The 27981-nt window shown below is 41.6% G+C and overlaps 1 protein-coding gene across 3 annotated transcripts; it reads left to right on the top strand.

The window, feature by feature from the left end:
- rbm5 (RNA binding motif protein 5) lies at nt 1–27981 on the top strand. 3 transcript variants are annotated; one of them, XM_060919297.1, is made up of 25 exons: nt 1–123; nt 8949–8988; nt 9084–9273; nt 13646–13801; nt 13905–13974; nt 14613–14686; nt 15395–15478; nt 15585–15645; nt 15893–15958; nt 19466–19626; nt 19763–19860; nt 19943–20030; nt 20125–20193; nt 20278–20347; nt 21952–22052; nt 22135–22258; nt 22365–22456; nt 22557–22718; nt 22840–22980; nt 23084–23152; nt 23243–23416; nt 23508–23582; nt 25247–25347; nt 27330–27459; nt 27594–27981. In XM_060919297.1, exons 2-25 carry the CDS (start codon nt 8972–8974, stop codon nt 27717–27719), a joined length of 2499 nt encoding a protein of 832 aa, XP_060775280.1. In that variant the 5' UTR covers nt 1–123; nt 8949–8971; the 3' UTR covers nt 27720–27981. The 3 variants fall into 3 exon arrangements, with proteins under 3 accessions (XP_060775280.1, XP_060775278.1, XP_060775279.1); XM_060919295.1 differs by having other exon boundaries at nt 23081–23152; XM_060919296.1 differs by having other exon boundaries at nt 27–90; nt 23081–23152.

Genomic DNA, 27981 nt, shown 5'->3' with positions numbered 1-27981 from the left:
GAAAGAGAAAGCTGCAGTAGACCATTTTAGGTGCTGATGTGGTGGACGGAAGGAAGGAAGACGCGATTAATTTCTCGAGCGCACTTTTAGGTTCGAATTAACCTTTAGCTTACACTGTAGCTGGTAAGTTAATGTTGTCTGGTACACGCTTTTGTGCATTTTAAGGGTGCTTTTGCAACATTTCCGTGTCTCCGGACCGCTTCGTCGTGAGGCTCCATTTTGGTGACACAGTATAGAGCGGAGTTTAGCCGCCATGCTACATACAGAGCTCGCGCTGCTAGCTAGCTAACCTAGCAACCGTTTACACTCACAGTGGGACATATATTTTATTATTTTATATATAAAATTAATGATAAACAGCAAACAAAATCGTGAGTTTGTTAGTACTGAGAACCGCGACTTGCTCAGCTATTTGTGCTATTTTCATTTCAGTCAATACAACCTCCACAGCCACTGGGCGGTGAGGGAGCGCTTTTTAAAAACACCGTCCACAGCGGTTATTATGTAAATGGGTTGTTTTACAATCGGCGTACGCAAGCTAAAAATCACATTTAACACTTATTATCTTCAATATCAAAAGGCTTGACTAAATAAACTTGGTTGTTTATTGTAGCCCTGTGATAACTCTATTTACCATGCAAAAAAAAAAAAATAGGTAATAACGTTATTTTTGGTGAATGTATGGCAATATGTCATTTTTAGCAAAATTACTCGTGTCATTGAGAAAAAGTGCTTTTTTGACCACAGGTAGCTCCAAAAGGGATGCACTTACATCATTCTTTATACCATAAAACAAATATTTGGTTCCATATCATTGGAAACATAGTTAAGTTTTAATGTTGAATGCCAGTAAGTTTTCAGACTATTTTGATCAAATTAGTATGTAATTGTGTCAAAAAAAAAAGTCCTCTCCGAGACAGCTAATTTTTCAATATAAAATAACATATCTAAAATGATTTTCATCCTAAAATGTGGTCAAGATATTGGGACATAAATATTATAGGGTGTTCACACGGCACATATTTGCATCGATGCTGCACCGATGTATTTTGTTGCGATATATCTTACACCGGTGTAAATTTTGCGCAGCGTTCACACGTCACAACCCTGCTTACTAGAGAGAAGCGTGTTAGCACCGGTGCAGCCCCACTTGCGGTCACACGGCAGTTTCTGCGACCGTGTTATAGTAGCAAAAACTTTATTACTATCATTTCCTTTGATAGTAATAAAGTTTTGATATTTCCTTTTATTACTATCATTTCCTATCATCATTATCATTTCCGATAGTAATAATGCGGAAATGAAATATGCGCATGCGTGAAAATGTACTTCTTTTTCCCGGTTGTCATGGCATCACCAAGCGCTGGGAAAACAACGTGGATGAAGACACCAGTGTTGCCAGATATTGCTGACGTTTTCCATCCCAAAATATGTTCAAATCCGTCAAAATGCACTTAAAACTGCCAAATCTGGCAACACTGGAAGACACGCAGTTCTGTTGTTGTTGATATTCGCCATTTTGGAAGCGCAAAATACCAGGATGCAAGTTATGCAATGCCCGTATGTAATCAACTCTCCTCACGCGTAGCGAGTCTACCCCTGTAGCGTTCAGACGTCCCATTTTATATCGGTGCTGCCCCGCAAACTAGCATTTACTCCGGAGTAAATTTCTTAAACCACCTCCCGAGCAGGGTTAGATTTGCACCGGTTTAAGCAGCTTTCAGGGGCTACACCGGTATAACTTTGTACCGTGTGAACGCTCTACCGGGGCAGCCCCGGTGCTACACCGGAGTAAAAGTTGCCGTGTGAACACCCCTTTAGAGACAACTAAAGGCCAATTTATGCTGACAACCCAGTCCTCGCAGACAGTGTCTGCGTAGCCCCCCCCCTTCGCAGACGCTCTGCGCGCACTTCACAAAAATTGTGACCACTGCAGAAGCCTCGCAGACAAGAGGGCTCTGATTGGTCCACACTACATCCGCTGTACACGCACTTCCGCTTCCCTACTTTGCCGGTTTGGTTTGTTTTCACGACCGCCATTTTTAAAAACACGAGCGAAGATGGAGCAGCACAAAGAGCGGTTGATCGAGGAAGTACGGACATCTATACGACTCCAGTTCTAGTCATTATAAGTAACCGGAGGATAAACACTCCACTAACCACACCCACCAACTACTCCTAGCGACTTCGCGCCCCCTTGCGTTGTGGCAGTGAATAACATCGCGCATGCCTATTACTCCCCGCTCAACGATAAATTACAACTGTCTGCGAAAAGCTATCTGCGAAAGCCTTGTCGCAAGAGCATGCAGAGGCAAAGCTTACAGCCTATAGAGGGCTGCCGCGTGACGTCACTGTACCGCGTGATTTTGTTAGGGTGCCATATTGGACGACCAAGTACATACATACTCACAATACAAAACAAACTACGAGCGAGAGTGAAGTGATATTACAGCTGTGGTGAAGTGACACGATGAGTGAAGTGACACGATGGCTGATAATTCTGGTTATGTGAGTACATTACCAGCTGCAGAAAGGGCACGGTATGTGGAGAAACTGGCTGTGATAGATGGGTTTGACCCATATGATAAGACTCGGGGCAAGGGAGAATGGAAACACAAGGATCTTTGAATTATTTGGACATGGGGAAAACTATATTTAAAATCCAAAGAGGGATGGAGGGAGGAAAATTAAAACAAAAGAAAGAAATGAAATGTATAACAAATGTGATAAAATTAAGGATGTTTTTATTCAGTAAACATTTAAAAAAATGTTCAACACTCTAGCCTAGTGACTTACCAGTAACAAAATGGTCTGAACATATTCTGTACTGTTGTAGACTTGAAGTATTCAGATCCACTCTGCATAAAGCAGCTAAATCCTCTCTCTGTCTCCCGGCAGAAAGCTCCTTGGTTTGCTCCCCTTGTGTCTCAATCACAGCTGGTATTCTGAAGAAAGACTTCTTTTCACCTTTCCCATCAGCTTTGTTAGAACCCTAACACCGCACAAAAGTTTACCACTGTAGGTTTTTGATGAACCAAGTGCCTCGTGGGTTCACATACCGTGCGCTGCTGTTATTTTCCCCCTAATCACAAGTTTGTTGGTCTTCCAATATGGCGCAGGGTTTGTTTACTTCCAGTTTCGGGTGATGTCAGTGCAAGGGGTCTATATTTAAAAGCACTATAGAAGTAGTGGATTCTGAATTGTCAACAAAAAAAAGTCCTCTCCGAGAATCACTTCATTTGTTTCTCCCAGCCCTGCTTAAAGCTACACTTAATCTTCTTTATCTTATAGCAGATTACACAAAACTACCATACACATATGTCAAATTACCTGAAATCTGTTCTTTAACTTGTCCTTCACTTAAAAACTGGTACAAGAACCAGTTTGAATCAATTTGAATTTTGGACCCCTGTGACACAAACTTTGTACCCTGATTGTAAAACAACCCATATTTAAAAAAAAAAAACCCAAAGTTGACTTTCAGCCCTAAAACACCATTCATTACATACAGGCCACTAAATAGCCGGAATCAGAAATATACCCAGCTGCCTTTTTCTCTGTACAGTGGTGCTTGAAAGTTTGTGAACCCTTTTAGAATGTTCTATATTTCTGCATAAATATGACCTAAAACATCATAAGATTTTCACACAAGTCTTAAAAGGAGATAAACAGACCCCAGTTATACTTTGTCATCCCATTGATTGAAAACACCTGACTTTGATTTCACCTTCAAATTAACTGCTAATCCAGCCCTCTCAATATATTTCTGAGAAAGGGGCAAGTAAGAGAGAGTAGTAGGCAGAGGTTAAGCGTAAGCTGAGCGGAGGCTACGTTAGCCACTGCCGCAATGTATAAAAAAAGAGGGGGTTCCGGGGGTCCTCCCCCGGAAAATTTTGAAAATGTAGATGTTAAATGGTGAATTCTGAGTGATCCTGAATGCAAAATTTGGATACAAAAATTATATTCATGATCTGAAGATCATTGTGTGTTAATATGTACAAATATAATGTTTAAAAATAAAAAAGACTGACACAAGAATACAATCAGTTATTCATTAGAACTTAGAAAAAGTGGCAAATACTGTACATTTGTATTTCAAACTATTATAAACAAGTCAATTGTATTGAAATGTTCTAACAGAACTTTAGTAAATATCATATTCACAGTCACACAGCTTATAGCATTCATAAAAATATGAACTTGAAAATTGACTTTAATATATCGGCCTTCGGCTAGTATTTGCGGTCACCGGAAAATTAAAAACTTAAAACTAACAAGGATTCATTTCTAAACATTTTCCAACATGATAAAAGGCATCTTTATACATATACAAGCAGACATTAGATCTACCTGATACAGGCTATAAATCATTATAAACTGCATTAAGAAGCCAAAACAACATGCTAAGATGCTTAGGGACCTCATAAACAATAAAAACATTCACAAAATTATCAAGTTTTATTTATTTTGAAGAGTGACAAAAGACGATCACATTAATCCCGGTTGTAACAGGTTTCCGAAACTGGATTTGATATCATCATATGCTTGTTCCGGGGGCCGCATACAAATAAATGACACTTAATGATGGCCCACGACAAAGCATACATAATTAGGCCTGCTTACCACAGTTAATAGCTAGCAGTTCACCACTAACTTGAGTTAATCATTGTCCAAGCATGTAATGTTAGGCCTAACAAAATGACCGACATACATCATTTTAATACAGCAAAGAACGTTTTTAACCCTGATACGCACACACAATGGACTATATATGTGTGGAATGGCTAACTATCCATATGCTATATTAATTTGCAAAAACGTGCAGGGCCAGATACTATAGGCCCTACAGCAAAGCGCTGCATGTAACCTAGATCTGTTATCGCTCCAATATTTCTCCCAGAAGCTGGAGAAAATAAAAAAGAAATAGTCACTTTCCAAGCATGGTTTGTTACATGTTTACAGCAAACACTGGAGGACCTGTCGGTCTTATTACCTTATGTTTTCGACCTTTTTGCAGCAAAAAAAAGTCACTGGTGTTTGCCTGGCGCTTCCCCGATATTTTTCGGCTTTTTGTAAGCCTAACATAGTGTTGAACAGCCCCGGGTGAACACCACAGTTACACATAACGTACGTGCACGCATAGTGCAATATATCTGTCAAGTCTAGGCTGTCCGCATACCCAAACAGAATTCTTAGGCCTACTGTCTAAAACAACCGATTTTTGAGTAAATAAAAGAATGTCTTATAAAAATAGATGGGGGAAATTTTATTTTTATGAAGTATAAATTATGAAGTAAAAACTTATGAATTTCAATTCCACTGTGAGTAGCCGGCAGTGGAGCGTTTGTAGGCGGCAAAATCGCCGGTTGCCTGCAGTTATTGAGAGGACTGCTAATCCTAGAGGTTAACATATTTTTGCCACTCTCAGATCTGTAATATTGGATCATTTTTTCCCTCAATAAATAAATGACCATCAGGTGTGACTGGGCACCCTGTTTTATTTAAAGAGCAGGCATCTATCGAAGTCTGATCTTCACAACACATGTTTGTGGAAGTGTCATATGACATGACCAAAGGAGATTTCTGAGGACCTCAGAAAAAGCGTTGATGCTCATCAGGCTGGAAAAGGTTACAAAACCATCTCTAAAGAGTTTGGACTCCACCAATCCACAGTCAGACAGATTGTGTACAAATGGAGGAAATTCAAGACCATTGTTACCCTCCCCAGGAGTGGTCGACCAACAAAGATCACTCCAAGAGCAAGGCCTGTAATAGTCTGCGAGGTCACAAAGGACCCCAGGGTAACTTCTAAGCAACTGAAGGCCTCTCTCACATTGGCTGATGTTAATGTTCATGAGTCCACCATCAGGAGAACACTGAACAACAATGGTGTGCATGGCAGGGTTGCAAGGAGAAAGCCACTGCTCTCCAAAAAGAACATTGCTGCTCGTCTGCAGTTTGCTAAAGATCACGTGGACAAGCCAAAAGGTTATTGGAAAAATGTTTTGTGGATGGATGAGACCAAAGTAGAACTTTTTGGTTTAAATGAGAAGCGTTATGTTTGGAGAAAGGAAAACACTGCATTCCAGCATAAGAACCTTATCCCATCTGTGAAACATGGTGGTGGGAGTATCATGGTTTGGGCCTGTTTTGCTGCATCTGGGCCAGGATGGCTTGCCATCATTGATGGAACAATGAATTCTGAATTTTACCAGTGAATTCTAAAGGAAAATATCAGGACATCTGTCCATGAACTGAATCTCAAGAGAAGGTGGGTCATGCAGCAAGACAACGACCCTAAGCACACAAGTCGTTCTACCAAAGAATGGTTAAAGAAGAATAAAGTTAATGTTTTGGAATGGCCAAGTCAAAGTCCTGACCTTAATCCAATCAAAATGTTGTGGAAGGACCTGAAGTGAGCAGTTCATGTGAGGAAACCCACCAACATCCCAGAGTTGAAACTGTTCTGTACGGAGGAATGGGCTAAAATTCCTCCAAGCCGGTGTGCAGGACTGATCAGCAGTTACCAGAAATGTTTAGTTGCAGTTATTGCTGCACGAGGGGGTCACACCAGATACTGAAAGCAAAGGTTCACATACTTTTGCCACTCACAGATATGTAATATTGGATCATTTTCCTCAATAAATAAATGACCAAGTATAATATTTTTGTCTCATTTGTTTAACTGGGTTCTCTTTATCTACTTTTAGGACTTGTGTGAAAATCTGATGATGTTTTAGGTCATATTTATACAGAAATATAGAAAATTCTAAAGGGCTTGCAAACTTTCAACTACCACTGTATGCTGACATTAATGTACCTTTTAAGCAGATAAGCGCTGAGAGCTTTAGAAACAGTCACTGTTTATAACTGTGCTTGTCTTCGCAGCCTAAATACCAGTGATGGCAATGTAAATATTACTTGTAAATTTTGTCGAATGTCTTTGGTGGCACATTAAAACCTTGTGATTAGAGTTATGACCACCAAATCTGCCACTTTTGGGCTTTTTAACCTTCATCTGCTCAGCTCTGTTAAATTTGCTCTCGACTATTGCATCTCCTCAGTGAGCTGACTGTATTACTGATTTAAAGATCTGGACATCTGTAGCATGTTTCTTTGCTTGACTGATTCTTATTAGAGCTCAGGGATGTGATGTGTCCATGGCATATCCTCAAACTAGTGAACATAAACACCCAAGTGTTGGAAGTTTATTAGAGACCGTGTGCACTTGCCATGATGCTCTCAGATTTTGTTGTGTCCGCCATCTTTGTGGGATAGCATCCATGGCGACCGAGGAGAGTACATTGGCAAACTGTATTTTTTTGCAAATGTACCATGATTTGGGTAATAGTGAACAGGTCAGATACAGGGAAAAGATGAAAGAATGTTCAGAGGTGGATCTGTACAGTAATGAAGATGATGTACGGATGTGGCCGAGTGCGAATTACACAGACATCGTGAATTACCTGGCGTTAACTACGAGCTTCGTCACTGGGAAGCAGATGAAAGCATACAAAAGTTTAGCGCAAGTTTACTGTAAGGTTCCTGATGTGGGTAAATGTTACACAAACCAAAAAAACCCAACCTAATTATTGATGTTTTCTAAGGCAACAATTTACCGAGCTCAACTACCTACGTTTTAAGGCCAATTTATGCTGACAACCCAGTCCTCGCAGATGGCGTCTGCGTAAACCCCCCCCCCCCCCCCCCCCCCCCTTCGCAGACACTGCGCGCACCTCCCAAAAATTGTGACCACCGCAGAAGCCTCGCAGACAAGAGGGCTCTGATTGGTCCACTCTGCATCCGCTGTACACGCACTTCCGCTTCCCTACTTTCCTGGTTTGGTTTGTTTTCACTACTGCCATTTTTAAAAACACGAGCGAAGATGACTCCAGTTCTAGTCATTGTAAGTAACCGGAGGATAAACACTCCACTAACCACACCCACCAACTACTCCTAGCGACTTCGCGCCCCCTTGCGTTGTGGCGGTGAATAACATCGCGCACGCCTATTACTCCCCGCTCAACGATAAATTACAACTGTCTGCCAAAAGCTATCTGCGAAAGCCTTGTCACAAGAGCATGCAGAGGCCCTTACTGGGGCTTTGTGCGATGCATTTGTAACTGCAATATAAATCGGATTAGCGCTTACATGTACCATATATCACTTACAGTATGTCGCATCTTTATTTTGTCTATGGTTCACATAAATGGTAGAAATATAAACTTGCCCTTTACGAAATGATCTGCACGTACTCGTACATACTGTATTTGTAGCTGGTCTCTTTTATGTCCGATCTGTTGAGATTTGCAAGTCCCTGTCTCTGTCGTCTACGGGTTAGAGCTTCCATTTGGGGTCTTTCTCGCATTTTAACGGCGGGTAAACAAACCAATCTGACTCCAGCCTTAGCAGAATAGTTTGAGCCGATAACTGCGCAAGTTTGCAGCATTTCGTATTAAGGTACTTGTTGCTATGCGTGTGATATTCCACAAAGATGGTAGACACGGCTAAATCAGAGAGGGTCATGGGAGATGTGACGTCATGTGCAAACAATCTATAGTGGGATGCTACTGTTAAAGCTGCCACAGCGGTACACATGACGGCCGATGTTATTTTGATCTTTAAAACAAACAAAAAAAAAACTACGAGGTGTAAAAACTAGGGAAAATAAAGTTTCAGAGGTAAAGCATGTGAGCAGTGTTCCCTACACTATGTTGGCATTTTCAGCCTTTCAGTTGGTATTATGGGAAATACATTAATAGTACACACATTTAGAAGCTTCTTAATATAAACTGTGGTATGTGGAAGGAGGGTCTTTTAAGAAAAGTATACAGTATTTGAGTATTGCATGTCACAAACTACCCTTCTGCTAGTTTTGACAGCTTGAGTGCGAACTTGTCCTAATGTTTTGCTCACTTTTTTTTTTTTTTTTCCCCTGCTCTCTGCAGGCCTCTCATTTCGTGTCACAGGGATGGGTGCAGATAAACGGTAAGTGAGTCTTCATATCAGTTGCCATGAACTCTCTGCATAAAAACATAACTCGTAATTTTTGTTAATACTGCTGCGATACGATGGTTATTTAGGGTTAGCCGCACAGAGCGTAGTGGCAGGTACGGTTCAGAGCAGTCCCGTGATGATGACAGGCGAGACCGGAGAGATCGTGACGATCGTGGCTACGACTCTCACCGCTGGAGCGATGATCGGCGGAGTGACCGCTACGATGGAGACAGAGGGGATCGTAGTGATCGCTACTGGAGCCGAGACAGTCCTGAGGTTTGTGCCAAGTTGTGCTTGTTTTATGAGGCTTGAGTTAGGAATATCCGACGCTCGCTGGCCGTGCTGTGAAAACTGTGCGTGCAGAAGCTCCTCCAAGTTTCCAAATCTCATTGCTTAATTCTTTAATATTTTCCGTTGTGAATACTGTCATTAAAAAGCGCATAATTTCTGCTTTCTAAAGAAATGTATCTTAAGATCTGTTCAGTACTTTGGGAGTAACAGCAGGTTGAAGTTTGTACAATCGAGTACACACTCTGCCCGCATGACATCGGGAAACTGGCGGTGCTTTTTGAGTCACGAGAAAGCGGTCAGGCTCGCTCTCTCTTCTGATTGGTTTCTGACCAGATTACTCATGAATATCAGTCAGATAACTTTTATAGGGATGTTCTCCCGCTCTCACTGTTTCTGATGAAGTATTCAGTAAAATTTTCCATCAGCTGGTTTTGATGTTCTGATTCACAGGAGACTTTGAAGTGAGTTTTCATAGCTGTTCAAATCAAACTGATTCATGTAAATAAATGACTATTGTAGAATATAGCTGTAGTTGTTTTGGTGAAAAATATTGAGATCTTAGTGGTCAGAATGAGATTTTAAAAAACCAGAAGTCAGAAATGTGAGTGTCAATTTCAGTTCAGTTAATTGGAATTGTTTATTGGATGTGGCTCTCAGTTTTTTCAAGGTTTGCCTTAAAAGCTGTGAATATTATCATTTATATTCTTTAATATAAACACTAGTGGACCCTGCTTTTGAGAAAGGCCTGCAGAGCACAAAGAGGGTATTAGAAATAATCTTTTTATTTTGAGTGTACTGATTAAACGTTTTTACCTAATTAGCTTAAATACTAATTAATTGATTTGGTTTTTACTAATTTTTCGAACTTTGTATTCGGTATACAACCATCTATGTGCCTGCCAATTTCCATGTAAATATCTTGAAAAATAAAGTTAAGAAAAAAACATTTTTTCTCATTCGTTAAAGGTGGGGTATGAGATTTTTTTTTCAGGAGTGTTTTTTACCATATTGCTTGAAAAGCTCCTCACACCCATGTTGCAAGCAGTACAATAGAAGGTTTGACCCAAAAAACGAAGTATTTTAATCCAGTCTACAGTGTAAAATAAAGGAAAAACGCCATCCAATCCTATCGAGGTACCACCTCAAAATGATTGGATACTGACACGTCAATCAGACTGAAGCCCGTGAGCAGCCCGGCCCTTCTGTGTGTCTGTGTGAGAGAGAGAGCGAGCAGCCCCTCCCCAACCCGCGTGCTGAGCAGGGAGAGACAGAAATGCATAGAAAAAGGTCCCTCCAAACAACGGGGATTTACACGAAAACGGAAGGAGATATTCACAAAATTCTTTCGCAGTGAGCGCCACAAGGCTCCCCTGAACACACTGATGTAATTCTTTTGTCTGTAGTGTAAAAAATGAGGTCACTAGAGCGAGTTAAAAACGAGTGACTTTTCTGCCAAGTTTATACAGGGAGTGCAGAATTATTAGGCAAGTTGTATTTTTGAGGATTAGTTTTATTATTGAAAAACAACTATGTTCTTGATGAACCCAAAAGACTCATAAATATCAAAGCTGAGTATTTTTGGAAGTTGGAGTAGGGCTTTCTTAGTTTTAGCTATCTTAGGAGGATATCTGTGTGTGCAGGTGACTATAACTGTGCATAATTATTAGGCAACTTAACAAAAAACAAACATATACCCATTTCACTCATTTATTTTCACCAGGGAAACCAATATAACAACTCAACATTCACTAATATACATTGCTGGCATTCAAAAAAAAAAAAAACAAATCAGTGACTAATATAGCCGCCTTTCTTTACAAGGACACTCAAAAGCCTGCCATCCATGGATTCGGTCAGTGTTTTGATCTGTTTGCGATCAACATTGCGTGCAGCAGCAACCACAGCCTCCCAGACACTGTTCAGAGATGTGTACTGTTTCCCCTCCTTGTAGATCTCACATTTGATGAGGGACCACAGGTTTTCTATGGGGTTCAGATCAGGTGAACAAGGAGGCCACGTCATTAATCTTTCTTCCTTTAGACCCTTTCTGGCCAGCCATGCTGTGGAGTACTTGGATGCGTGTGATGGAGCATTGTCCTGCATGAAAATCATGTTTTTCTTGAAGGATGCTGACTTCTTCCTGTACCACTGCTTGAAGAAGGTGTCTTCCAAAAACTGACAATAGGACTGGGAGTTGAGCTTGATGCCATCCTCAACCCGAAAAGGTCCCACAAGCTCATCTTTGATGATACCAGCCCATACCAGTAGCCCACCTCCACCTTGCTGGCGTCTGAGTCGGACTGGAGCTCTCTGCCCTTTGCTGATCCAGCCACGAGCCCATCCATCTGGCCCATCAAGACTCACTCTCATTTCATCTGTCCATAAACCTTAGAAAAATCAGTCTTGTGATACTTCTTGGCCCAGTCTTGACATTTCATCTTGTGTGTCTTGTTCAGTGGTGGTCGTTTTTCAGCCTTTGTTACCTTGGCCGTGTCCCTGAGTATTGCACACCTTGTGCTTTTTGACACTCCAGTGATGTTGCAGCTCTGAAATATGGCAAAACTGGTGGCGAGTGACATCTTGGCAGCTTCACGCTTGACTTTCCTCAGTTCACGGGCAGTTAGTTTGCGCCTTTTTTTTTTTCAACGCGCTTCTTGTGACCCTGTTGACTATTTTGAATGAAGCGCTTGATTGTTCGATGGTCACGCTTCAAAAGCTGGGCAATTTTAAGAGTGCTCCATCCCTTTGCAATATATGTCACTATTTTTGACTTTTCTGAGTCCGTCAAATCCCTCTTCTGACCCATTTTGCCAAAGGAAAGGAAGTTGCCTAATAATTTTGCACACCTGATATAGGGTGTTGATGTCATTAGACCACACCCCTTTTCATTACAGAGATGCACATCACCTGGTATGCTTAATTGGTAGGAGGCTTTCAAGCCTATGCAGCTTGGAGTAGGCCAACATGCATAGAGAGGGTAATGTGGTCAACATACTCATTTGCCTAATAATTCTGCACTCCCTGTAATGGCAGTCTATGGGGTTGTGCGCCTGTCCTCTCCTCACTTTCAGGCTTCTCATTCAAAAACTGCAAGTCCTATCGTGTAGGTAGACACATTGTGTGAATCAGGACAAGTGTGGCTACAACTTTTGAGAAAATTATGTGTGTGGAGTGAAAATTGGGGCTGAAAACACAGTTTAAATGAGAAATTTTGAGCTATTTTTCCAAGCTCTCTACACTCTAACTTAACGAGACGCGGGGGGTGGGAGCATGGCGAGGGCGGGCTTGTTTCTTTTCAAAATATGGCTTGCGGGAACCGTTATTCCAAAATCTCCTACCGCACCTTTAATGAGGCCCATTTTGGACCATGTGATCCTCATACAGAATATTAGGGCAGTTTTCTAAAAATTAAGCCGCTTTTTCATATCTCAAGAATGGATAAACATTTTAATTCTGTAGAAAGTATGTTCTGCATTCAGTTCTGAATTCAGTGAGAGCAGTTTCAAATTCAATCCAAATTGCTTGAATTTTCACCTGCTATGCCTACTTGTATGTGTGATATAAAATTTCAGCTCGCATTTAAATGTCTTTTAATATAGCTTTAAAGTGCGTATTCTGGACCATTTTTGTTTTTTTTTATATGAAAGTATGTCCCTTTACACACTCATCCAGAAGGGTAATTTTGCACAAGGCCGTCTGTTTACAGCAGAAAAAAATAAAATAAAACGCGTCTGGAAAAATCCCAAGGGAGTCTGGAGCCAGATTCGTGACGTCACCTGCGGAAGCGCCAGCAGGCTGCGAGAGCTTTGCGCAGTTTCAGTGCACAGCCTGTGTAGACCAAGCGCTCCCATTTCTCTCTCATTGTCCTATCTTTTGGAAAACGCTGAGTGCTAATCCCATCAAGATTGGTGTTGCTACACCCTCCTATGATGCATCTGTTAACCATTTTAATAATTACGCGATAACATTGAAGAAATTTGCAGAAAACCACCAGGTCGTTTTCTCATAAACAAACCAGCGCTGATGTAGGATTCAGAAGGAGGCGTCCCGCATGTGACGTCACGAAAATCAATATTTGCCGGGAAATCCAAACGCCAAGTTTTTTCAGAGGCGGACCAATTCGCCTCAAATGGCTTGATTTCAACTGAATTTTTCTGGTGTTGTGCAAGGTAAAAAAAATTGCACAAAATGTGACAGATATTTGACCAAAGTTTAATATAAAATAGGAAAATTACATTGATCTTGCTCCTGAATTTACCCATGATATGCACTTTGAAACAGTTATTTGAAATTTAGTTTGGGAGGGTTTGTATGTAGAATGATTTTATATTCCTTTTATTCGTATCTATACTTGTAGCGAAGTAGGAAGCGGCGTAGCAGCGGCTGTTCTGATGATGGCCACCACTCGGACGGTGATTACTCTGAGCATGACTACAGGGGAGACCCAACCGATGAAAAGGAAAGCAAGACTATCATGCTTCGTGGTCTTCCTGTCAACATCACAGAGACAGATGTAAATACTGAAATCTGAAAAATGTTTAACTGTGGCTATTTGTATTGTATTTAACCATGCGTTTATTGTATTTAACTGTGGGTGTTCTGTCCCCCCCACTCAGATTCGAGCAGCCATAGACCAGTTGGAGGGGCCGCAGCCAATGGATGTGCGGTTGATGAAAAAGAGAACAGGTGAGGCTGGTGTACCATGGATTTTTCCTCTGCCAAACCTGTGACCGCTGGGCCAATCTGCTTCTACTCAAATGTCTTTTGCCATAGCAATTTTTTTTTTTTTTTTTTTTAATCTGAGCATTCTCAGAGCTCTGTTTCACAGTAATTCAAATTATTCAGACATACCTTTAGCCTGGTATAAAGAAGCACTGAGGTAAGTTGACAGTGTGTGTTGTGCTGTTCCCTCAAAATTTGCATAGTCCAAGTCGGGTGTCATAGCATGTTTAAGCTGAGTTCATCTGATGAGGTAAACGGTAATATTTTATTTGGAATAAAGCCACACGTAAGACTATCTTTAAGTTGTGTGCATCGAATGATGAGGTTAATGCAACTGTGTGTTAGTCAGTGTTCAGTTGTACACATTTGTTGCAGTCAGTTCCAGAGTGTAACTTGACTGTCTAGTGCAATGTGATTTTCGGATTATCTTGCTATGGCAAAAGTTTTTTTTTTTTTTTTTTTTTTCTGGCACACTCCCATCCATTTGACCTCTCTGGGTCGCTGGGGGGTCATGAAGCAGTTTGTGACAGAGTGTGAATGTTATACGACTGAACCATTAAGACTAACACGCCTCCCGTCTGTATATCTGAATGCCTCTCTAGGTATAAGCCGAGGTTTCGCCTTCGTGGAGTTTTATCACTTGCAAGATGCTACCCGATGGATGGAGACCAATCAGGTTGCTTCCTAATCACAAAGTCTAGCTTTTATCCTGGGGAATGATTCTATGAGTTGAAAAAAAAAAAAAAAGTGCTACCCCAGAAAACAAAATGGACACTGGACCATTCCCCCTCCTTTTTCGAAGGCATGGTGTGACTTAAAGAGGGGCATTATATGGACTTTTTAAGCGAGGTGACAAATGGCTTTGATATGCTTATAGCCATGCAGTAATACAGCAACTCAAGACATAATATATTTTAGATATGTTAATTTCTAAGTGCATTCACTGTGTGTGTAAATATATACTTGGAACATTGCTAATCTTAAAGATAAACAGACAAAAAGGAAATTTCTTTCTTTTTCTGATTATAGAAGGCACTTTATTTTACCAACCTTTGTTTTGAAGGAAGTGTTTTACCATATGACTAGTGATTGAGGAGAAAGTCTTAAGTTTCCTTATGATGAAAGATTTTGAGTATTTACAATGCGTTGTGTGGAGTCTGTACGTCGTCCCAAGGTTCTCTACCTTTTACACTGTGCTCCGGCCCCATCCGGACACTCGGGTCCCAAACAGCATGAACACAAGCACCCACTGTTACACTCGTACACTGAGTCTTCCTGGGCGATCCTCCCTTAAACCCTTGTGGCTGCTTTAGTGCTTGTTCATGGGCTGACATCAGGAACGATTTGAAGATGTACTAACCTCTGTTTTGTATTCCTTTTGCAGAAATTGCTGACCATACAGGGCAAGACTGTTGCTATGCACTACAGTAACACACGGCACAAGTTTGAAGATTGGCTCTGCAACTCGGTAAGTTTTAAAGTGTGTTCGGCAAACCCCTGTAGTCTACTTACCACCTCTTGCGCTACAGCAGAGGTAAAAAAAAATTTTAAATGCTGTGACTGGTTGCTTACAGTGCGGCCTGTACAATTTTCGGAGGAGGCTCAAGTGTTTCAGGTGTGGTGCTGCTAAATCAGGTAAGTAGCTTCTTCACGTAGGAAGCTGTGGCCTGTGCCACTTTTGGATCCTGTGTTCACCAGGAGCAGGGACCAAAGTTTCTATGGATATCCAGATATAGTTCAGTTTATCAGATATATATATTTTTGGAATTAATGTAGACCCTTTAGGTTGTGATTAATGAGTAATGTGGAACTTTTTTGGGTAAGGGATTTCTTCTTGTGCTTCAAGAAGCTGATGAGATGCCATTTTGTGTGTTCTCGACAGACTCCGAAAGCAGCGTAACTGCTGGAACCACAGAAACCCAACCCAGCGGCGATTACTATGGAGACAGTAAGGATTCTTATTTTTATGATGGATGAGTCCGTATATCAGGGCTGTGAAAGATCCGCGGAATTCCGCGAATTTGGCCGCCAAAAATATCATTTTAGTAAATCATCTAATTTTGCAATAAAAATGGGGGGGGGGGGTAGGTTTCTTTTGCGACAATGACAGACCGGTTTACGGCATTTGCGCCATGCTTACAAACCACGGCACAAATCTTGTGCTCTTTAAACACGCTTTCGATATCAACGGGTTTGAAAAGGAGAATTTCGCGGTACGTCTGTGTCACGGAGGGACATCGTTCAGAGGGAGGACGGTGAGACCGACGATGTCAAAAACATTTGCCAAGGAAAACAGCATCAAAAATCCATGGAATTGGCGATGGTTGGAGTTTAAAGTCGGCAGTGAATGAGCACATACGGAAGATAAAAGAACCGGGAAAAGCTTACTGCATCTTGTGCCATCAGGATGTGAAGTACGGTTCTGGTGGAAGAACGTGTTTGGTTGACTGTTAAAGGAAAAAAAACATGCGTAATTGGTGAAATTGAAGCTGTTGAACTATAGATTACCAGGTAGACCATCTTGTAAACTAGACCCACCCGCCTAGCGGCCAAAAATATTTTTGCCTAGCGAGTGGGTCTAGCCTCGCACCATATAAACAAAACACCCCGGGCATCAAATCGTGCCCGCCAATCACAACGCAAGGTTTTTGTTTGGATTCTTTGGGCGGGCTTTTGCAGGAGTGACGACAAAGCTGCGCGACGCTGGAGAAAGCACAACAGGAAAGATGGCTACGGCTAGTGAACAGCGCGCGTTTGACTCCGCTTTGGAATCAGTTTTAGAAGAATTAGACTTGGAGTTTTTGTTGAAACATGAGCAGGAAGAGGCTCTCCGCTCATTCCTTTTCAAGAAGGACGTTTCCGCTGTTTTGCCGACCGGCTATGGCAAAAGTCTGATGTACCAGCTGGCTCCGCTCATAGCCAAAAGGATGGGGCTAGTTTGTGCAGTACGAAGAATTAATAAACAGCTTTGAAACATTACTTTTTGATTGTTTCTTATTTTCCCGTTATTTTAAATTTAAGGGAAATTATTTCACCAAACACCACTAAATAAAAACTCTCAAAAACAGTTTAAGCAAACCCTTGAAAAACAGTTGAAAAAAATAAGTGTATGTTAAGTATGTGGTACAGACTCCAAACTTGTGGTCATTATCTCCAAACTTCTTAATATCTAGAACCAGTGCTCGAAACTAACGGTGTCCCGATGTCCCGGGGACCATAAAAAATGTCATCGGGACACAAAATTATCATATCTGGGACAATCCCGGGACAATGGAAAAAAAACAGATCTAGAAAAAAGTTCTACATTAATATTATTTACAAAGCCGTAACACATACGTAGACATTCACCTAATTTGTCAATTTTAATTTTAAAACGTTAACAGCGAAAAATACATAGTAGCTACACTTTCGATGCACCTGCATCCGTAGGCTACAGAGCAGCGCATTCTGTTCTAGAATCTTCGGCCGGAGTCCGCATTATATGGACTTGGAATGGAATTGCTACCGCACACGCTGCGCCGACTCTTGCCAGAACAAAAATGCTGAAGTGGTTGAAGCGGACCGACCGCGGGGAAGAAACTGAAAGCCCAGACATAACGTCTCCGGGACCTTCAGGATCCAAAGTGTCATCGCCTGGTCTGCAGGCAACGCTATATAACGTGTCTAACACTGTTAGACACGTTATAAAATACAACAGGAATGATGTGGATGATATTGACGGAAGATACCGTTCAACAGAATAAGTGAGTTTTCTTGGTGTCTTTCTAGTTCAGAAAGTTTAGTCAGTCAGCAGCACAACTAGGCTCGGACCTGGCACTATGTTGATGTTGCTAACATTTGCACCCACGCTTCGGCAGCGAAAGTTCATAAAATGGATAACGGAAAGTTCATAAAAATGGATAACGGAAAGTTCATAAAAATGGATAACGGAAAGTTCATAAAAATGGATAAAGGAAAGTTCATAAAAATGGATAACGGAAAGTTCATAAAAATGGATAACAGTAATGGATAACGGAAAGTTCATAAAAATGGATAACGGTAATGGATAACGGAAAGTTCATAAAAATGGATAACGGTAATGGTGAAAATTATAAGTTGGCCTTATAAGTACCAACAGATATTCAAGGTATAAGTAGATGAAATGAACATAAAAGGGGTCTTATTTTCAACTAAAGTGTACTGCAGATGTAGGGAGTTGAAACATTTTCTGAATGAGCTAGTTGGCCCCTTTAAATAAACGGGTATCTATTCATACAGTGAGATCGCCAAAGTTTAATAAACTGAAAATGCAATAACTGTAATTTTGAAGTAGATGATGTATAGGACATGTGTCGCTTGTGTCTTGTGACTTATTGTAAAAATGATATAAGGGGTTCAAAATCGCATAGTTACAAATATAATAGTAACTTCATATGATGGGCGGCACGGTGGTGTAGTGGTTAGCACTGTCGCCTCACAGCAAGAAGGTCCTGGGTTCGAGCCCCGGGGCCGGCGAGGGCCTTTCTGTGTGGAGTTTGCATGTTCTCCCCGTGTCCGCGTGGGTTTCCCCCACAGTCCAAAGACATGCAGGTTAGGTTAACTGGTGACTCTAAATTGACCGTAGGTGTGAATGTGAGTGTGAATGGTTGTCTGTGTCTATGTGTCAGCCCTGTGATGACCTGGCGACTTGTCCAGGGTGTACCCCGCCTTTCGCCCGTGGTCAGCTGGGATGGGCTCCGGCTTGCCTGCGACCCTGTAGGGCAGGATAAAGCGGCTAGAGATAATGAGATGAGATGAGACTTCATATGATAATATTAACCACTGGTTATTTCAGAGAGGAAAAAAATGGGGACACTATTGCTTCCATTCGGGACAATACAACACAGAATTCGGGACCACTGGGGGACACAAAGAAAAAAAGTTAATTTCGAGCCCTGTCTAGAACCTGTTTATTAATTAATGCGCATTTTGAAAAATTATTTATTTCAAGGCCTCCCCCACTGCTTTCTGTCGCTCTGACTACGTCACAGTCACTGTTGCGCTGATTGGTCAGAGCGTTGGCCTATACGCACAGAGACAGTTTGAAAGACAGCGGGTTGTTCCTCCCACATCCTTCAGAAATGTCTACGGATCGAGGCCAGACTAAATATTCACATTTAGTCTGGCTTGCCAGGCTACTTGTTCACATTTATATATTCAGTTTATTATAATAATAATAAACAGTTCAAATTAAATGGCATGGTTGAGAAAATGTTTGCTTTCAGGAGATGCTTCAAATCTATCAATATACACAATCTGTTCAGCTTCTGGGGCCCTGCGGGCTCCTGGGGGACTGCTCCCCCCAGACCCCCTGCTAAAATTGTTTCCTCGGATTTTGTCATTTCTATTTCACAGCCCTGATATATATTGGAACACTGTATGTAAATACATAGACGTGTACAAGTCGTCAGGCAGCCAATTTGTTAATCTGTTACAGCAATCATCCTGAGGAACATTGCGCCGCTCTCTACTGTCGAGGGCATTATGGCAGCCCTGGCACCGTATGCTAATCTGTCACCCAGCAACATCCGCCTTATCAAAGACAAGCAGACCGGACAGAATAGAGGCTTTGCCTTTGTCCAGCTGTCTTCCCCGCTGGTATGTGGTCATTCCATCACCACACAGAGTTTCACTTAAAGGAAACTTTCTGGAGTCATATGTTTGCTTTGTGTAGAGGATTGCATTTATGTTGATTTTGTCTCATCCATGCATTAACATCTGTTTCTTTTCGTAGGAGGCGTCACAACTGCTCACCATCCTGCAGGGCCTGCAGCCTCCACTCAAACTGGATGGGAAGACCATCGGAGTTGACTATGCCAAGAGTGCTCGGAAGTATGTGCTTCAAACAGCCAATGTTTATTGTTGATTGAATGCCGATTGATTTTGTTTAAAAAGTGTTTCCTGCTCTCTCTAGGGACTTGCTATTGCCCGATGGGAACCGCATCAGTGCTTTCTCTGTAGCCAGCACAGCTATTGCTGCTGCCCAGTGGTCCTCTAGCCAGGTTAATGCAACTTTTAAACTCGTCTCACCTGTAACGTTGTGTTTTCCAACTGCTGCTTCACCATGAACCTGTTCTGCCCCACTTTATCTAACAGCCACAGCAAAGTGTGGAACCAGCATCAGAGTACACCTACCTGCAGGAAGGCTATGTCCCCTATTCACAGGTTAGATTACACTTCAGTTTATAATTATGATTTTCATTACTAAAGATTATTAGACAACTTTTGTTTGTTTTTGCCCTGGTATAGGAATATCAGGCCCAATATCAACAGCAGGCAGGAGCAACAGACCCATCTCAGGCTAATGGCATACTTGGAGGTCAGACATTTTATATTTTACTATGGCCTGGAAATAGTATTTAAATGGGGGAGAAGTAGATTTAAACATTCCTAATAATAATTTTTTTTATATATATATATATATATATATATATATATATATACACACACACACACAAGTGCTGTCAAAAATGTCGCGTTATCGCGTTAACTTGACTCAATTTTAACGGCGATAATTTTTTTTATTGTGAGATTAACGCTCTGTGACATGATGTAGGTTTTTCATAAGCTTTTGAAACTGCCAGGAACTTGGAACAGAGACTTTGCTTAGAAAAACGATAGCAGCTAGACTGTAATGCCACGCCCCGCACAGCCAGAGTCCTCTGCCCTCCCCCCAAAGAACCAGCGCGGGCAGGGCGCGCTAGCCCCGCGCCTCAGGATGAAGAGCCCCGGTGCTCAGCTTAGGTTTCGTTTTCCCATAGGCGGCTCCAGCCCGACTTTGCAGTGGCTGTGACAAGACGTGTTATGCTCTGCAATAAAAAAAAAAAAAACATTTGTACAAAGCAAGCCCATTCACTTTTTTATGCTGATAAGAGAATTACAATGGTTTTTCATGTGACACAAATGTGCGATTAAATTGTGATTAATCGCGAGTTAACTATGACAGTCGCGACATTAATCGTGATTAAATATTTTAATCGCTTGACAGCACTAATATATATATGACAGAGCGGGCTGCAAAGCTAGGTATACAGTAATGAAAAACAAAACATTATTTTATTGATTATACTAACATATCAAACATATGAATCCCTCAAATGTTCAAATTGTTTGCCCCCGGCATTCACACACTCCACTAGTCGAGTGTGGACACCCATATACACTCTGGCACAAAGGTCTTTATCAGCATCAATTTCCTGGCAAGCCTCCTGTATGAACTGAATCATGGCATCAACAGAACGTGGCTTGCATGCGAAAACCCTGTCCTTTAATGAATTCTAGTATTAAATGAAACCTAACACCACTATTATAATACTGGAATATTTTATATATCATCTCTAGCTGCTTTATCCTGTTCTACAGGGTCGCAGGCAAGCTGGAGCCTATCCCAGCTGACTACAGGCGAAAGGCGGGGTACACCCTGGACAAGTCGCCAGGTCATCACAGGGCTGACACATAGACACAGACAACCATTCACACTCACATTCACACCTACGGTCAATTTAGAGTCACCAGTTAACCTAACCTGCATGTCTTTGGACTGTGGAGGAAACCGGAGCACCCGGAGGAAACCCACGCGGACACGGGGAGAACATGCAAACTCCACACAGAAAGGCCCTCGCCGGCCACGGGGCTCGAACCCGGACCTTCTTGCTGTGAGGCGACAGCGCTAACCACTACACCACTGTGCAAATAAAAAAAATAAAAAAAAGTGCGTCTAGGCTAAATAAATAAAAATAGGGTGAACTATGTGAACACTGTAAGGTCAGGCTAGGGAATCTAGAAACGAGTACTGCTGATCCAAAATTCTTTGAATACATGTTTGGTGTAGCTATTCGAGGATTTTAGGGAGCTGTTCCAGCATTAAACCTGACACTGTGTGTGTGTGTGTGTGTGTGTGTGTGTGTGTGTGTGTGTGTGTAGCCGCTCCAGGAATTAAAGTTCTGTCTACAGCTGGAGCAGTGGTCATCTCTCAGGGTGCTCAGGTTTATCAGCCCCATATCATCAGCCAGCCAGCCACGCAGGTAAGACTGCCCCACCTTCCCATGGCTTCTTTTTCCATGCACTGTATCCCTGATGTTGACAGCGGGTGTGTACTTGTACAAGACTTTGCAGACGGTGCAGTCCGCAACCATCTCAGCCCCAGCAACCTCTGCAGTAGCCATATCTGCCACAACTACAGCAACTCCCGCAGCTACCTCTACAACTCCCAATTCGGATGCTAAAACTTGTAAGGCTAAATAAATGCACACTAAAGCCAGTATGAAGGCTGTACAGATTTGTCATTTTGTAAAACACAATGTGGCTTTTCCCCTACTCATTCACTCTTTTTCCAGCTGCTCCTGATATTTCCACCTACCAGTTTGATGAGTCGTCTGGCTACTACTATGACCCGCAAACAGGTCTCTATTATGATCCCAGCACACATGTAGGTTGCCTTGCATACTTTTATTTTAAAATAACCTTTTTGCAATAGAGAGACTCGGAATATTTGCAGTGGATTTAATGAAGGAACTGTTGTTTTGCAGTACTACTATAACTCGTACACACAACAGTACCTATACTGGGACAGTGAGAAGCAGGCATACGTCCCTGCAACTGATTACAGCAGCGCTGCTTCTGGCTCCTCCACCCCTGCTAAAGAGGGCAAGGAGAAGAAGGAGAAGCCCAAAAGCAAAACTGCTCAACAGGTTGCTTTCATGTTCTTTTTTTTTTTTTTCGCTCCAGAATGGAAGGTATATTTGATGAGCAAGTTGTCATGGGGTGTTTGTATGCATAGCTAAGCCTGCAATGTAACTCTTTGTATGTTAGATTGCAAAGGATATGGAGCGTTGGGCTAAGAGTCTGAACAAGCAGAAGGAGAACTTCAAGAGCAGCTTCCAGCCTATCAGCCAGGAAGAGAGGAAAGAGGCAGCAGCAGCAGATGCTGGCTTCACACTGTTCGAGAAGAAGGTATCCCTTTCAATCATAAACCCCATCAGGAGATTCGCAGGTGGGTTTAACCATGTGCATGAAAACTAAAACGATGTGTGGGTTTTTCTTTTTTGTGTAGCAGGCTAGTGGTCTGGAGAGGCTTGTATCGGAGGCAGTGAAGACTGCAGAAGAGGAATGTTCATCCTCAAAGGCTAGTTGTTTTTGCATCTGTGTATGCACAAAATGTGTTTAAATTCCATCTGTCTTTCAGTTTTGTAACTCCGTGTGTTTAATTTTGTAGGTGGGACTTGTGGCAGCCTATAGTGGAGACAGTGAGCCGGAAGATGCACCAGAAGGTGAGGAAAAGGAGGACAAATTGACAGACTGGAAAAAATTGGCCTGTCTGCTGTGTAGGAGACAGTTCCCTAGTAAGGAAGCCCTGATCCGTCATCAACAGCTCTCAGACCTGCACAAGGTACTTGGTCACTTTGGTTTTGGCATGGAGTGCTAAAGCAAGAAATGCACAAGCAGTCTTATGGTGATGGCTTTTATTCTTTCCCCCTTAGCAAAATCTGGAGGTTCACAGAAGATCCAAGTTGAGTGAAGCAGAGCTGGAGGAGTTGGAGAGGAAAGAGACGGAGGTTTTTGAGCTTCATTGTGTATATATACGCATGGATTAGGGTGCATCAGTTGCCCCCTAAAAATGAAAAGTTCCTCCGATCATGATGCATTTTTGTTATGTTCCTTTTGGTAAGAAAACACACTGGGTGAAATATTTTGACAAAATTCAAAAGTTTAATGGTGGCACCAGGAGCTCAAAGTTATGGAAAAAGCTGCTATTTTATGACAAAATTTCGATCACTTTTCATGAAACATTATGGCACCTTATAGAGTATACCAAATATCTTAGATACACATTTTTAGTCCATATTCTAAATATATTATCAACCACAGTTTGAGTTTCAGCTGTTCATTGAATCATTGTTCAACTACTTTTAAACAATACAAATGTATTATGAATCACATTAATGCTTCTCAATCCCTTGCAAAGGTTCTTAAAGGGATAGTTCGGGATTTTTGACATGAATCTGTATGGCATCCCCATCAATAGTGTCGTGCAAACACACTGACTTACCCCTGACAGCATCCTGTGAGTCCAGTTCTTGTCCAGTTTTGGTCCAGACGAAAGTAGTCTGGCAAGTTTGTTGGGGTCACGAAAGTAAAACGTTTTTCGTCTCAAAACAGTATGTGTTCAAAAGAGTGATATATTTGCATCACAAAACCGTTGCCAAATAAAAAGTCAGACCTCGAAATCGCTTGGCACTATTTTCTCTCCCTTCTTATCACTGCGCGCTGCCGCCAGGTGACAGCCACGGCTGTTTCATTCATTGTTTACTGCTAGCAAAGTTAGCGACAACATGTCTGACTACGACAGCGACGTTGAAAACATTGACTTCATCTCACAGCCAAAGGGATATCTTTATGAACCCGAATATACAGCTGAAGAAATTCGCCAGATGGAGTTAGAACGGGCAGAGAGAGAAAGGGTGGACAGAGAAGTGGAAGAAGGTGAAGCTGGAGCCGCAGCTTGTTAGCGCCGCTGATCTGAACTCCTAATCACTGCCAAACAATGGGAAAGGTGTTGATTCCTGCGCAGATGTCAACATGACAGCACGCAGTGATACCGAGGTAGACAAAATATAGCGCCAAATAATTGCGAGGTCTGACTTTTTATTTGGCAATGGTTTTGTGATGCAAATATATCACTCTTTTGAACACATACTGTTTTGAGAAGAAAAACGTTTTACTTTCGTGACCCCAACAAACTTGCCGGACTACTTTCGTCTGGACCAAAACTGGACAAGAACTGGACTCTCAGGATGCTGTCGGGGGTAAGTCAGTGTATTTGTACAACACTGTTGACGGGGATGCCATACAGATTCATGTCAAAAATCCCAAACTATTGCTTTAACATGATCTCTGGGTCACAAGAAATCAATAAATGGAGTCCAACATTGTGATTCAAACCTTACGCGAAAACATAAAATAAGCGTTTTTTGGCAAAAAATGAACCTCATGGTGCCACCATTAGACTTTTGAATATGGTCAAAAAATTTTACAGGATGTCTTTATTGGTGAAAAGGAACACCCAAACAAACATGCATCAGATTTTACGAAAGTGAGGGCACTGATGCACCCTAGCATGGATCACTGTTCCTTCTCTCTGGAGTGGAGATTTTTCTGTAATAAACACAAGTTTCCTTTTTAACGTTCAATATGAATGAATATTGCTTCCTGTATGCAGATGAAGTACAGAGACAGGGCAGCTGAGAGGCGAGAGAAGTATGGCATTCCTGAGCCTCCAGCACCAAAGAAGAGGAAGTTCACGCAGCCTGCACCAGTAGTGTAAGTTAATATCGCTGGTCACAATTACTGGAGATCGCTGGATTACACTTTCCTTTGTATCCCCCGCCCAAACGAAGTTTCCATCCGTCTGTTTATCCGTCCAGTCACGTTTTCGTTTCCGGGCCACATCTTTAAAACTACTGAAGATATCTTCATGAAATTTTGTATGCATATCAAGCAACATGTAAACTGGTGCCTTTTTGTGATTTTTGGATTTTTGAAAAGTATTTTTTCAAGTTTTTACATAATAGATTTTGACTTGGTTTCTTAGAGCAGTGTTTTTTGTTTCTTGAGCATGTATCCAAAACTATTCATGATACGGATTTGAAACTTGGTATGCATGTTAACAAGGTGATGTAGATGTGCCTTTTCATCCTGAGAAATTTAAGTTTATCATGTTTCCATGGAAACGCTTTCAGACTTAGTCTCTCGGGTTAGTCTTGGGGTAGGTTTTGTTTCCGGAGCAAAACTTGAAAACTGAGTGGTATGGTCTTGAAAGTTGGTACATGTGTTGGTTAAGTAATGTATATGTGCCTTTTGATACTAAGAAATGAGATTTTAATTTTTAGCTCACCTGGACCAAAGGTCCTGTGGGCTTATGCCATGGGCAGTGTAAAGAGGTAGGGCTGGTTTCCTGCATCAGAACTTGAAAAATGTGACACGTAATATCTTGAAACTTGGTATATAGCGCGGGGGATATAGATGAGACTAGGGCTGTGCGATATGGGAAAAAATTAATATCTTGATATATTTAAATCTCCTCTAAAGGACCCCATGAAATCTAACTTTTATTCTTTACTGTTTTCACTACAATCCCTGCAGATTAAATAACATTCTTGGTTAACTTTACAGGTGGTTTTCAGCAACACATTTTAAATTTTCATGTTCGTGATTAATCGCGATTGAATTGAAATAAGACTATTTTTATTCAACAAAGATGTGGCACAAACTGCAAAAACAATCTTGAAAATTGCAACAGAGGGGCAACACAATACAGAGCTGCTCAGAGCTCAAACCAATAAAGTGCAAGCTCAACACTGAGAAAGACATTTAGCCTAAATAAGAAAAGTGCTCTTTCATTAAATTATTTTTAAAAAATAGATCTCCAAGCTATTAACCTGACTACTGAGAACCACTGGAACATTCACAATAGAGAGAGAGATTGAGGGAGAGAAGAGAGAGATCTGCAAAACATTATTTTTCTCTTTGCACACTTTTGAACTGAATGTTTTCTGGCTCTGCCTCTCAGATGTGTATAATTCCGGCTGCTGCCTTTCGTGATGACAGGTTTTTTTTTTTTGCACACTTTACAAATTGGCATTTGCTGTTCCACGTCCTCCTCGTGATATCCAAAAAAATGCCAGATGACTGACCCCTTACTAGTTCTTTTAGGAACCAATTCGTCTGCTTCCATTTTAAATTTGTCGCTGAAATTGCCAGAGCTTACACGGTAGCCTATGCAACACCAGCGATTGCACGAACTGAGTCAGCGCTGTAAACCGGAACCAGGAAATCTTCCCGCCGGCAGTGTTGCCAGATACTGCTGACGTTTTCCAGCCCAAAATATGTTCAAAACCCGCCAAAACTCACTTAAAACCGCCCAATCTGGCAACACAACTAGAAAATCTTCTCGGAAGTTCCTTTCAGCACCGAGATGTCGCCCGGGATTGGTTGGCGAGTGCGTGACGTTATTGTTTTCTTTACCCTTAGGCAGCCTCTCACGTTACTGCCTGAGAGACAGAGAGAAAACCACCGGAAAATGTTTTAAACACAGCAAACACGAAACGAACGCGAGTCGGAAGATGACCATAAAATACTCGATAGTTACGATATAATAATTTTATGTATCGCACACAGAATTTTCGGCGATATATTGAGTATATTTGATATATCGCACAGCCCTAGATGAGACTGTCTTCTTGTTAATTATAGATGTCGGTGTAAAGCATAATTTTAGAAATAAACCCACCTTCTCTCAACAGGAATTATGAGCAGCCCACAAAGGATGGACTGAACAGTGACAACATTGGCAATAAGATGTTGCAGGCTATGGGCTGGAAGGAGGGAAAAGGCCTTGGCAAAAATCAGCAAGGCATCACAGCACCTATTGAGGTCAGCCAGCATGTTCTTATCTTTCTTCTGCTCGGAGTTTTATTTTATTTTCTCAGACTTGTTTGAGAGATTTGTAGCTTGGAAAAGCTTTACTTCAAATTCACATGATTGATTTAATCCCCCCCAAACTGCAGGCCCAGATGAGAACGAAGGGCGCAGGGTTGGGTACCAAAGGCAGTAATTACACCCTCTCAGCCTCGGATACCTACAAGGATGCCGTGAGGAAAGCCATGTTTGCACGCTTCACAGAAATTGAATAAGCTGTTGTACTATAATATCCTTGCATTAGTTTCGTTGCATTGTCTGCATTGCGATGGAATGGTCTTTGTGTTGGTGGGGGAGCTGTGGTGATGACAGACAAGCGTGTGTATATATGTATAGTGTATCTTGAGAGAATGTGAATAATTATTTTTTTTTTCCCCCTCCCCTGGAGGGGATGTTGTACTTAATTAAACTGAAGACTGTAAAGTTTGTACACTGTTCTTGGATTTGTACATAGAAGATTAAATCTGTTCAATTATG

This window comes from Neoarius graeffei, chromosome 4 (assembly GCF_027579695.1).
Source record: "Neoarius graeffei isolate fNeoGra1 chromosome 4, fNeoGra1.pri, whole genome shotgun sequence".
In the NCBI taxonomy this organism is placed as follows: Eukaryota; Metazoa; Chordata; class Actinopteri; order Siluriformes; family Ariidae; genus Neoarius; species Neoarius graeffei.
This window is presented reverse-complemented; position numbering and strand designations above follow the sequence as displayed.

Excerpts from the sequence above, each read along its gene's own strand:
- rbm5 (XM_060919295.1), top strand. Across the intron at positions 20,194-20,277 it reads GCTATGTCCCCTATTCACAG|GAATATCAGGCCCAATATCA; the intron begins GTTAGATTACAC and ends GCCCTGGTATAG. Across the intron at positions 20,348-21,951 it reads GGCTAATGGCATACTTGGAG|CCGCTCCAGGAATTAAAGTT; the intron begins GTCAGACATTTT and ends GTGTGTGTGTAG.